General features: G+C 35.3%; 1 protein-coding gene across 1 annotated transcript in view; it reads right to left on the bottom strand.

The window, feature by feature from the left end:
- Positions 1-9,946, bottom strand: part of LOC141486691 (uncharacterized) — a 34,777-nt gene extending 24,831 nt beyond the window's left edge. Inside the window, exon 1 of the mRNA XM_074185142.1 lies at positions 9,321-9,946. Within this exon, the coding sequence (XP_074041243.1) occupies positions 9,321-9,557 (237 nt within the window). The 5' untranslated portion in view covers positions 9,558-9,946. The remainder of the gene's footprint in view (positions 1-9,320) is intronic.
- Positions 9,947-13,907: the final 3,961 nt, after the last annotated feature.

Raw genomic sequence — 13,907 nt, 5'->3', positions numbered from 1 at the left:
CGAACGTCCAATCGTCCCAATTAAAGCGTCTAGGAAAGTCAAGACCACCAAAAAAAAGCACGCCAAAATATATGTATCTTGAGCCCAATTCACCCAGAACGGACGTCTGGCAGATACGAGGCGCAAACCTTTGTCCCTTTCGTGTCTCTCCTATGGAAACAAGTGGTCCAATGTTCACAGAACTGACGCGGCTCGGGCGGTCGCCCACCCGCCCTCGCTCCGTCTCTTTGCCGCCTCTCGTTATTTCAACAACTCGACACGTGTTTCGATCACCAAGTGATCATCTTCAAGGGGAAAATCTTCCTCGATTATAGGGAGCAGAACCAGTAAAACCAATACATCGGTGAAAGGTGTTCCTAAGCCAGCGGTGCACATTTCCCAAGACTCGATCTAAGCAGCGTCTCACTTTTCGGAGGTCACCTATGAAACTCTGCAATCCAAACAACCAGAGAAATACTCTTCATATCGGGACGATGGATCCAACAATTTGGCCAGAAGATGCTCTCATACAACGTTTTCATTCCGGAGAAAATTCCACACGGCAGTCGGATTCCACAGAACAGTCGGATATGAATCCTTGGATCAGTCGCGGAAGTCTGTCCAACTGCTCACTGGGCATGGGAACTTCCCGGAATACCTGGCAAGATTTAACCTGGGCCCGGAGATTCCCTGCTCCTGTGAGTATGGGTAGCCTGAAACAGCAGAGCACGTAATTGATAGATGTATGAACGGGGACAGAATTGGATGGCGAGAATGGAAGGCGAGGACGGAAGGGATGAATGGCAAAATCATGTTGAGAGATACAAATTGAAAAAAGGATGAATGGAAAGGATGAAGGATGAATGTCTGATTAATGCTGGAGTAGCTATAATATTTTGAGTTTATTTTATCTTTGTTTTTGCTATTTAAGTATGATTAGTGTTTAAGTTCATGATTGATGTTATATGTAATTGTTTTTGGGAAATAAAAGAAAAAAAGGGTCTTCTACCCTGCTGATTCATCTCTCCGTATGGCAGTCGCCTTGCAACAGTGGTACGGGGAGGGTGTGAGTTCGGAGGAGTAGGGGTTCCCTTGGACCACTGTTATTCACCGTTTCTGTCAATGACATATTCCATCACTTGCTTGATGATACTTCGTTAATTAATTCGCGCTATAGTTGATTACTGCATCTTAAGCCGAACTGTAGTTAACGACAAATGAATTCGAAATGAACAAATAATAAGACACACCACATCATATTCCCCTCTAATGAAAACATTTACAATGGATCCACTGTTAAACTTCTGAATTAAAGTGAAATAGTCACATAAACCATCTTTTCAATAAAGTGTCTAGCCAACTATTTTTGCTGCGTAAACTGAAAAATATTGTGGACAAAGATGGGATATTGATTATAAACCACTCTCTTTTTCATTCGCGTATAAGCTATGGTACCATTTCATGGGGAAATTCTAGTCAGGCATCAGGAGTATTCGAATTGCAAAAGACGGCATTGAGAATAATCGAAGGTACGCGCTATGACCAACCTTGTAGGCCACTTTTCATCAAAAACCAAATAATGTCACTTCCTTGCATCTATATACATCAAACCCTTATTGAATTGCACAAAAATAGGGAAAATCTAAAGTTGAACTCAGAATTCCACAACTATCCCACCCGAAATAATAGACAGGTGAGGCCAAACAGGTTCACGCTGTAAATATCTACCTCCAACTCTCCCAAGTTAAATTCAATAGAAGAATATATGAACTCCACAATTCACTAGTTCTTTGCTATAATAATATAAAATTGCATATACAGGGTGTCCCTGGACTTCCTCTTTTCCTCTCGGGAATGTATAGAAGGGGTCAAAATATCACCAGTACTTCATATAACTTTTTTTTCTAAAAGTCTTCGTAACCAAGTTACGGGCCCTCGAAGTTACAAAATGAAAAATGTTTTTCTTTGATAACTTTTCAAGTGAATGTTCAAAATCATCCAAATTTTGGTAATTGACTAAACAAATGAATTCCGTCGATGAGCTTTTATGCAGGAGTCAGTTGTTTTGCTACAAAGTCAGGAACGGACTACCCCCGATGGTCCACACCCCAAAACTTTGAAATGACAGATATTTTTCAATATTTTTCAACAAAATAAGGTTACTTGGACAATTTTATGAATGAAAGTACTCGTGTGGAAAGTCGATCGGAGCAACGAGTCTTGATAAAAATGTAGTTCTACTCGACGACATCAAACCCGCTCGTCCACCATTATTTGAAATGAATAATTATCAAAGCAGAATAATTATCAAAGCAGATAACGTTAATTCAACAACATTTATAACAGGAATAATACAAAGTATGCTAAAATGAAGTCGTAAACAAAAAGTACAGTACCTATATGGAAGTTTAAGTCACAATTGTGATAGCAGATATTTTTTCAAAAGAAATATCGAGTTCTGTAGATTCGTGGTGTTTTCAAACTAACAAGCTACTCTACTATGAAATATCGAATTCATTCCATATTTTGTATGTACATAATACGTGTGGAATAATCACGTTTCGTGTTGATCAGTTATCTGAATCTCATGAAACTCAACATTCGAATGTTTCAAATTCTACTTCACAGCTAAACTGTTGAGGAGTTTCACTCATAATTATAATTTTATAGGAGAAATTCTTTAACACGAATCTAAATTTAGGTGAAAAAACGCACATCGGAAAAAATATTTACTAAACTAATAAAAAGCAAACGAATGAACTACAAAAACGGCTGCACATGATCAGGTGAAAAATATCCAGGGAATAATTATGTTCCATTTCTTTCACAGATGTTGACAAAAAAACCTTTTAGAAAGTTTTGATAAAAAATGAGAAACTGGAATGCGATTTTGTTTTGTTGAGTGGTGCGTTGTCATATGACTATCATTGTATTTTCAATATTCTATAGGATATTTTGAATTTTTTTGATATGGCCGAACAGTTTACATTCAAAGAATATGCAGATATGCATGTATTTTATGGACGAGCATTTTGTAATGCTGCAGAAGCTCGTCGTCTGTATTCCGAGCATTTTCCCAATCGAACGGTACCGTCAAGAGAAACATTCGAGCGTGTCGATCGCAGCTTGAGGGAGACAGGTATGTAATAATTGATAATTAATTTGAGCACGTTGTTTTATTTCGATATTATTGTAGGTACAGTTTTGCCAAAACGAGGTGGTGAGGGCGCTCCTAGGACTGTACGTACCGTTGTATTGGAGGAAAACATTTTGGAAGCCGTCGCTGATGATCCTTCAATGAGCATCAGAAATCTATCAGAACAGTTCCATACATCCAAGTCCACTATTCATAGAATAATTAGGGAACAACTGCTCTACCCATTTCACATCCAGAAAGTACATGCCATGACACCTCAAGATTTTCCAGCACGACTGGAATATGCCAATTGGTTCATGGATAGGCAAAGAGAGGATATGACTTTTATTAATCGAGTTTTATTCACTGATGAAGCAGGTTTCAGTAGAGATGGAGTTATCAACTCTCATAATCTCCATATATGGGCCGAAGAAAATCACCGTGGGATATTGCAAACCAAACACCAACGGAAATTCAACGTGAATGTTTGGGCTGGTATCATAGGAAACCATCTCATAGGACCATTCGTTCTACAGGACCGATTGAATGGAGAACGTTATTTGGAATTCATTCAGAACGATTTGAATAGACTTTTGGAACATGTTCCATTGCAAACCCGAAGAAATATGTGGTTTATGCATGATGGCACTCCTCCTCATTTTAGTTTGATTGTGCGTGACCATCTGAACCATATTTTCCACAATAGATGGATTGGTAGAGGTGGGCCATATTCATGGCCATCGCGGTCTCCGGATTTAAATCCATTGGATTTCTTTCTGTGGGGGCATCTAAAAAGCCTTGTTTATGCTACACCTATTCACACAAGAGATGCATTGTTGAATAGAATAACATTACATTGTGAAGCCATACGAAACGACCCTGGAATGCTATTTCAACTACAGAGAGGGTGTCTTCGCAGACTAAGAAAATGTATAGAGAGAGAAGGTGGTCATATCGAGCAGTTTCTGTAGCGGATTTTTCATTTCTGTTTGCTCTTGAGGCTCTTGAGTTTCGTTAGTTAAACGTGTTTGCATTATAAAAATTCGTTATGAACATTTTACCTATCATTTCCATTTTCCTTAAAAACTAATATTTTCGAATAATGGTAGACATCTCAGGATAAATGTTGTTGAATTAACGTTATCATTATTATTTCTGCTTTGATAATTATTCATTTCAAATAATGGTGGACGAGCGGGTTTGATGTCGTCGAGTGAAACTACATTTTTATCAAGACTCGTTGCTCCGATGGACTTTCCACACGAGTACTTTTATTCATAAAATTGTCCAAGTAACCTCAATTTGTTGAAAAATATCTGTCATTTCAAAGTTTTGGGGTGTGGACCATCGGGGGTAGTCCGTTCCTGACTTTGTAGCAAAACAACTGACTCCTGCATGAAAGCTCATCGAAGGAATTCATTTGTTTAGTCAATTACCAAAATTTGGATGATTTTGAATATTCACTTGAAAAGTTATCAACGAAAAACATTTTTCATTTTGTAACTTCGAGGGCCCGTTACTTGGTAACGAAGGATTTTAGGAAAAAAAATTATATGAAGTACTGGTGATATTTCCACCCCATCTATACATTCCCGAGAGGAAAAGAGAAAGTCCAGGGACACCCTGTATATATATATATATATATATATATATATATATATATATATATATATATATATATATATATATATATATATATATATATATACAAATAGATATTTTATCGAGGCCAATAGCCAGAAACACGTGTCCGCGGTTTGCCCCCCTGTTTGGAGTGTTGTTTCCATATTTCATTTTATATATATATATATATATATATATATATATATATATTATATATATATATATATATATATATATATATATATATATATATATATATATATATATATTCCCTCTACATTTATATGTGTATTGTTACTGTTTATCTTGTGATACCGCTCAAATTTGACCTGCTACTCGAGTAGTTTACCCATTTTGTAGTCAACAAAGTTTACTTCACTTTACTCTACTAATATTTCAGTCAAGAACAACTCCGTAATCATGCCTCAGCTACCGTATTCATCAGATTTGCCCCCCTGCAACTTTTTTCTGTTTTCAAGATTGAAGAGACCCATGAAAGAACCGCGTTTTGAGACAATTGAGAAGTTGAAAACCGAATCGCTGAAAGAGCCCAAAGACATATCAAAAAGTACATATCAGAACTGCTTCGAGGTGAAAACGCTGACACAAGTGAATTATAGATATCTGAGGAGGACTACTTTGACGGGAACGGAATAGAAATTGATAAATAAATAAATATTTTTTGAGAAAAATTGAAATCCATTTCATTTCTTAACGATATAGCGCTGATGGTCATAAACTTTCATTTGTGAAATTATAAAACAACGATAAAAATGAAATTGGCGCTCCGGGTCGACTTCATTGATTCCAGTGGCGCATTTGCTTTTTCAGCTGCAGGAAAACCCGGATAAACCTGCAGCACCACATCATCGGAAGATCTTGATCTGCCATTGTCCTCTCTCTAATGAAACAAAATGTAGGGTGTCTCCAGAGGGGTGTCTCGCCAGAACACTTCGTGACACGACTATCGTCGTATCACGAAGATTGAGTCTTGTTTGAAGATCATGATAGTCATATCAAATATTGTTTCGAAAAAATACAACAGTGTGGTTAACTAAGTCAGTTGATGAAAGATGAAGCAAAGGTTTCCAAAATAATGAAAGGTTTTCACTTTCTATTTCAACAATACTCAAATATTTTTATCAAGTATCGAATTATTTTCTGGAGTTGTTTACACGAAGGAAATGAACTCAATGAGTTTTATCATTCTATCAAGAATATATTATCTATTACGAGTACATATTGAAATAATTATGCATATCTTGACATTGTCTTTCATGTTTGATATGAGACAATTGTTCATGAGTTAGAGTAGAATAATCATTTATGATACCATTATCACTTTGTCATTCAACTTATCGTCCCAATAATCATTTTGTTATAACATTGAATTAACAAATATAATAATGGAAAAAAAAATTAATGTTTCTATCGTTAATCTATGAAGTATTGCAATAATTTCAATTAGATGTTGAATGTTATGACTTTCATTGTTTTGAAGAAGAAACATTAAATTTATTGCACAACAGATGAATCCTTTTACAGGAAAGATTGACTTATTAAGGATTTGACAAATTAGGAAATCAATTCACATATATGATCGAACTGAGAAAAGAGATAACATATTAAATTGTTATTATTTGTGGAAAACATGAAATGAAGGCAGTAAGCTGGATGATGGTTTGTTCAATTTTGGATAATATGGTCTTCAGTGAATCGAAATTAATATCGCATTGACTGCAGTGGGTATTATAATTTTCACACGTCAAATTTATAGGAGACACTTTTCCAAGGTTGGATCTAGTAAAAGCGATATAGAAAGTGATCTGTCCACGTGTAGTAGCTTGAAGTACGTTGAAGTGAATTTGTTCTAGTAAAGAGGGTGCATCAATGGAACAATGCAAAATTTTGTGTAACATAATAATACTTGATGAAATTCTACGTTATTTCAAGGAAGGCAGACCGAATCTTTGAAGTAATGTGAAGTCAGTTTCTCTAGAAGGTACACGCCATCAGTTCTAAATGCAAGAAACTTCAGAAAACGCCTTTGCACATTTTCCAAAGTTTCCTCATGTACATTATAGAGAGAACACCAAATCAAAGTAGCATACTCTAACTTGGAGCGAACGAGAAATATATAAAGTATGGTTAATGCAGTGATATTGGTGAATGATTAACAGTTCTGCAGAACAAAGCCAAGCATTTTTCTAGCCGATGCCGCAACAGTATTGGTGTGACCAACAAATGTCAACCTGCCGTCGAACTTCACGCCTACATCTTTGACAGCTTCTTCGCGAAGGAGTATTTCATCCTCGAAAGTATAAAAATACTCAATAATATTGGCATTACCTGTAAAAGAGCAATTTTTGCACTTTTTAACAGTCGATACCAATTTATTGATTTGACACCAGTTATCTATCCGGTCTAATTGTGACTGGAGGTGAAAGCAGCTCTCTAATCTTGTGATAGATGAAAAGATCTTCAATTCTTCTGCAAAAAGTAAGTTTCCACACGGAAGCTTGAAGATGGGATTATTTATGAAGATGAGGAAAAGCAGGGGTCCCAGATTGGAGGCTTGTGGCACACCAGATGGTGATAAGTATCGTGCAGACCCGAATCTATTATAAAAAATAACATTGGTTCTCTGATCCCAATAAGAGCGTAAATGTTTCACTAGTGAGTGATTTGAACCCATTTGAGCTATTTTCTCTAGTAAGATAGTGTGACTAATTCTGTCGAAGTCTTTTTCAAAAGCTGTGTATATAATGTCAACTTGCTTTTTTCTGTCCATTACGTTTATCAAAAACTGCTTGACACTGCAGAAATTCGAGACAGTGGATTTAGTTGCAAGCTGGTTTGCAGAGATCAGGGATTTGACTCGTGGCATTAACTGATCATACACATATATCTCAAAGGCCTTCGCGAAGTTACACAAAATAGATATTGGTCCGTAGTTCTCAATATTCTCTGGGTTTTCAGATTTGAGAATGGGGCAGATTTTTTATTGTTTCCATCGTTCAGGAAAATGAGATTTGCTTAGTATTGTGTTGAATATTTTTGACAATGAATAATCAAACCTTTGCAAAGTCCTTCACTAGGAAGCTGGTAATAAGGTCATATCCAGAAGTCATTTTATTGGATAATTTCCTGAGTGAATGTATTGATTATGCCTCTGTGAAAGGTGATATGAGAATTTTTTCTTTCGTTCATAATATCAGAGTTGGATTCAAGAATTGTACGGTGGTGCTGCTAAAGAACGCAGCAAAACTGTTTACTGTCATAAAAGGGGCATTTAGGATAGTGTCTGCCATAAATAATCTATTGGGTATACTGAAAGATTATGGGATAATTGTGAACATTGAATTCAACAGAATGTAGGAATCGAATCACTTTTGAAAAAGCTATTGTGTTGGCAAAACATGTGATATATTTTTCAAATAAAGTTTGTGGAGATCGAGTCGTGAGGTGTAGTTTATGAGAATGTTGGTAGTTATTTCAAGCTACTTTTATTTGGTTTTTTATGTAACTTCTGATACAAGAGAAATCTTGGAAAAATCTGCTGTTGCCAGTTTTTTATAGCGTGACAAATATACGATTTCTCCTTATGAAAATTCATAAGGAGAGAAGGGTGATATTGATCCTCATCGACTAAATTGAAAGTTTCGTTATTAATATATTAAAGTTATTAATTTCGAAAAGCATATCGCTGATCACTAAATCTAGATGTCTCTCGAAGGTGTTCAGGATACAGTTACATTGAGTTATATTTGTAAAGTCTAGAATATTAAAATAAATTTGAACTGTGTTATTATGTACATTACTAATAGATATGTTTAGAACATTGCTATATCAATGATAATATTTTGTTGGAGGGCCACTATTTGTTCGAGTTATTTCATGAAAAATAATAGATTCTTGTTTTTCACTTTGGGGGGATATAAAGAACATACACATGAATCAAGAAGTGATCAAACAGGCACTTGCACCCAACGACATCGATCAGTGGTATCAGACTTTCCAATTCTCTCAAGTCTAGGAAAATCGTGTTGAGCTTGGATTTGGCAGGACACCACCCCCAAGAGGAATTCAAGTATCTTCAAAAGTTTCTGTCACTCTGGAAGTTTTGTCTCCACCAAAGCAATAAAGTCTCATTCAGCAAGTGTCACATTCGGGTAAAACCTCTTAATCTTTGTGTTCAAACCTCTGATATTTTGTAAGTAGATATTTTTAGGTGATGTAGATCTGTTGGGCACACTTAGTTTGTCAAAATGATGTTTGGAACCCCTTTTATATACTTCATTGCTGGGTTATCAACAATCTTTCTATTTAGCTCATCCTTGAGAGCTTTATAATGCGAAATTTGGCATGGGGTGCGATCAAAAGATATATTGATTTCAGAGAATTCATTATTATTTCTGAGATTTCTTGCTTTGCGCATTAATCCTTGAACTAATCTTTCGTCCTCAAGTCTAATTTCAACTGGACACGAAGGTGACTTTATAGCTACGAATCTAACTAATCTCACAAGATTTATAATAGCAAAGTTTGTATCAGGCATTGAATTACTCAAAATAGACAGTACCTTAATTTTGTTCTGCTCCTGGCGTTCACTGAAGGAGCTTTCACTCTCAAGATTTTTAACTTTGAGAAGTATCAAATTTTTCCTCCTTACTTGCCTTTCTGACACTTCCTGAACTACCACTTCAAAGTTGGTGATATTATTTCCAAATTGCTTATTACCTAATGTCGATTTCAACTCAGCAACTTCCTTCTTCGAGGAAATGATGATAGATTTCAGTTCATTCAACATGCTATCCATATCTGTACAGCCTAAGCAAGCCCAAGAGAAACTCTGAGATGGTTAGATCAACGCACTGGTGGAAGAAATGTTTATTGCACAGAACACATTTGACAACCTTATGTTATTTCACCGATTTATCACAACATGACCAGGTAGGATTCGTCATATCCGAAAGCTGGTTTCGGCTGAGAAACTGTGCAACAGTACCATATATTTCGAAAGATTTGTTTACTAGTTCAACAGCTTAGGTTAGAATACATAGATTTAAAATTGGCTCGCCTGATATTAATGAGGCCTGATTTTGGTCGGAACAGTCGCAGAATGAGTCCCACTGATGATAGTTTACCAGAGGTTCTCAAACTTATTTTGTCTACCGCCCACTTCGAGAATTAATTATTTTTTAACACCCCCCAAATTTTTTCACTTCACTACATCTTGAGAATCACAATCGCGGTCATTATTTTAATAATTAAATTATGTGTGTTATGTGAAAATGAGAATTTCTGATAAGGGTAATGTAAAACATCATTTTGTAATATTAGGAAAACTTTTATTCACAGGCTCCAATTTACTCAAAAAAACAGCCGTAAGTCACCGCGTTCGGTAGTCTGCAACCGATTTCTCTTTTTAGTTAGCAATTTCGCCACAACACTAAATCCACGTTCACACAAATACGATGATGGGAATGCTATCGAAAATCGTTGAACGGTGGACCACAATCCAGGATATATTTGCGGGATTGGCTTTTGTAGACAAAATTCTTGGTATCCATTTTTCAATTTTATTTTCATTTCCTCGTTCGCTATCAGTTATATGAGTTCTTCTTTCACCTAGGGTGATACTAATGTTTTGACATTTGAAAAAAGACCCAACACCCAGTCCAGTATTTCCAATTTTAAAATATCCTGGAATCGTTCTGCGAAATCACTGTGAAGGAGGCATTAAACTAGCAAGTCGTCGTTGTTGAAGGATACTGCTGACAAACTAGAGAAATTGCGAAACTCACGTCTGCTGATATAATTCTTGTATAAGAGCAATTTGGCTACAAGAGCAGCAATGACATTTTTTGTTTTAATCAAATTCAATTCGTCACTTTGAAGTTGGAGATTGACATCATTAAATAATTCATACAGGTCTGTCAATTACGCAATATCATTCTTTGAAGTGATGAGGTTGTCATGCAATTTTTTGTCTTTATTTTCTAAGACCTCTATTACAGTGTCAAATAGATAGATTGATAGATAGAATAGATTGTGAAACCAAGTCAGCCAGTTACCTCTTGATAACCAACGCACTTCTATATGAAATAGCAATCGGTTGAAATATTCATCATTAGCAACATACAGCTGATTAAATAATCTGTCATTTCAAGAGCTCTTTCGGATATTATTGACTGCTTTAATGAAATAGTGCAGTGATTGACAGAGGGGCTTACTAAAATTTTTCGCAACCAAATGTTGTCTAAGAATGACGCAATGTACAGCGAACACATCTGGAATTTAATTTTTCAAGTACGCTATGAAGCCTTTGTGACGTCCTGTCATAGTCGGAGCGCCATCCGTAGTAGCTGATATAATATTCTTGAGTGGAATTTCTTTCTCATGACAAAATTTTTCCAGTGTATTATATATGGTTTCTCCTTTTATATCCGTCTCTAAATTTCTGGCAAACAGTAGTTCTTGATATATTTTCTCATTTTTAATAAACCTCACGGATAACAACACAATGCTTCACTGGTTGGTAAAGTGGAATCATCTAACTGAATTGAGAATTTAGAAGTCTTCAGAAGATTGCACAATGACTCTTCAATGTTTTCAGCCATCTAATCAATTCGTCTTTGTACGGAACTATTGCTCGAAGAAATTTTTCGGATATCTGCCGCTGGTTTATGAGGCACAGAAGTTTTGACACAATTGGCTGAGCTGAATGTTTCTTTTCCAGTTCTTGAAAAGAAGTCACACTTTTGTCTTTTTTGTCTGAATGCATTTTATTCAAATGATCTTGTAGTCTTGAAAGTTTCATCGCTTCATTCAGCAACAGTCCTTTCAAATTTCAATTATGCAGATGTGCTCTTTGGTCCATGTTTAACTAGTCAATATAAATCAAAACTTCAAAAAGTTCGAAATTCTTGCTTGAGGTTGAACTATGGCATAAGAAGACGTCAAAGACGTCAAACTCAAAACTGTTAACTGGTTGAATATAAGTAATAGAAGAGTTCTTCATTCTGCAGTACTCTTTCATAATGCCATACTGACCAAAACCCAAACATATCTGCATAGAAAAATTACTCAACAGAATTATGTTCACAACCTCAATGTAAGAAATAATAGTTTAACACCTCCTAGTTTTCGACTTGAACTTTTCAGACGCAGTTTCAAATATCAAGTTTGCGCAATCTATAATAGTATTCCCGAAATAATCAAAAAGACTGGGCTTCAGCGATTTCAAATTGGATTTAAGAAATATTTATTAGAAATTTAGTGATCTATTTTATTATTATTCAGTACAGATTACAGAGCAACAGATTATTTTATAATAATGCTCTAATAACACCGTAGCGACTTTTTGAGCAATTAAGGTTAAGGTTAATCAAGAGCAATTTATCGTTATCAAAATTGAACTTCGCCTTTTGTTTCCAACTTATTCATATTTTTGTTCATACTGTTCATTAAATGTTGAACCTTATCAGTTATAAACAATAAAGACATTTATTATTATTATTATAATAATATATTATTATAATATTATATAATATATAAATCATAATGAAGTTGGAAGTTAGGTATCTTTCAGATTTGTGTAAAAATAAAATATATGACGATTTGACGTTTGATTTCAAATTATGTGTGCATGAGATGTTATATAGATCTTCAATAAGAAGTTTTTGAGCTTCCAAACATTAAATAAAAGTGGTCCAAAAATGAAACCTTGTGGAACTCCCTAATTTGGAAGATTTCGACGTTTTTTGTATAAAGATGACAAAGTATACAGCCAAAATCTTTCAATGTTCCACATTCGGTGTTCAGAACTGTGGATTTGTTGTGATACACTGCTGATACACCGAGTTCGATATTCCGAAAAGTTTTTCATGAGATCTTTGACAAATTTATCCAAACCAAAGTGACGATGTTTACTACATAGAAAACTGCGGTCTGAGGTATTGAAAGCTTTGCTGAAATCTAATAAAAACTGGACATGTGATATAATTTTTATCGACTGATTCTTTATAGAGGGGAGAGCAGAAGTAGTAGTATGTCGGGAACGAAATCAAAATTGAACGTTAGTTATGATAATGTTAAAACTTATAAGCTCAATTATCTGATTTTTGAAAATTGATTCAAGCGTTTTAGACATGGAAAGTTACACTTGGACAAGGGAATCACAAGTGCACGTGCCCAAAGGAAAGGAAAGCTTGATGATGGAACACATGAATTCAGTATGAAAGTGATGTATTTCAACAAGTATGTTTCCACCAATCGAATATGCGTGAAATCATTCGAAGAAGAACGGCCATGGGAAACCTCTTGTCCCCCTTCCTGGCAGACCTGTTCATGAGCAGATTCGGAAAGAAAACCAAAAAAAAGTCAAAGTATTCTCCTAGGATTTGGCTAAGGTATGTGGAGATATTTTCGCGATATTCGATATCAAAAATTCGAATATTGAGGAATTTGTTCTCTTTCAAAATAATAGATGTCCATCGATTAAATTCACATATGAGTTAGAAAATAAGGGGCAACTACCATAAATAAATAATTTGAAGTTCTTCTCTAGTTCTCTCATATTTCTAGTGTGTTTCGTTCTTCTTTTGCATCTTTCCTATCCTCGTCACCCCAGATCGCTTTCTATTTGTCCAACCCTACATGCTTTGTCATATTTGTCATTATTGTCTCCCAATCTGTAAACGAAAATATTATCATTTTCTCTTTGAGGACAGATATGGAGTTTCTAAGTTCTTAAATTTCTTTTTCATGAACTATCTTCATGTTCAAAATTCCAGTTTTGTATTCATAATTTTGCATTTTTATTTCGGACTCGTGTAGTATATTCAAATCTGTTTAAAATCTGTTTTTCCGTTAACCAGCTGTCGCACTCCTATGACCGACAACCCTCGAAAGTCGAAACTTGTGTGAGCTAAGGATTAACGAGGTCTTACCTTCCAACGTGTCCTTTTATAACAGCAGTTTTTTGAAGTTTAGAATCATCAATAGCTGTTTCAATAATAAGAACATTCACATCATCTCTGTCCTGTTTTGTTGTGATATTAGCAGCTTGTAATTTTCCAATGAGCATATTAATTAGCTTTTTTATCATTTCGATTCGATAGAAATTTATATTGAGTGATAGGTACAACCATGGTTTCGCCAAAAC

Source organism: Leptinotarsa decemlineata, unplaced genomic scaffold (genome assembly GCF_025532065.1).
Source record: "Leptinotarsa decemlineata unplaced genomic scaffold, Ldec_3_MD MMD2_P_RNA_scaffold_2, whole genome shotgun sequence".
NCBI lineage: Eukaryota > Metazoa > Arthropoda > Insecta > Coleoptera > Chrysomelidae > Leptinotarsa > Leptinotarsa decemlineata.
Note: the sequence above shows the minus strand (reverse complement) of the source record. Positions and strands in the feature narration are given on the sequence as shown.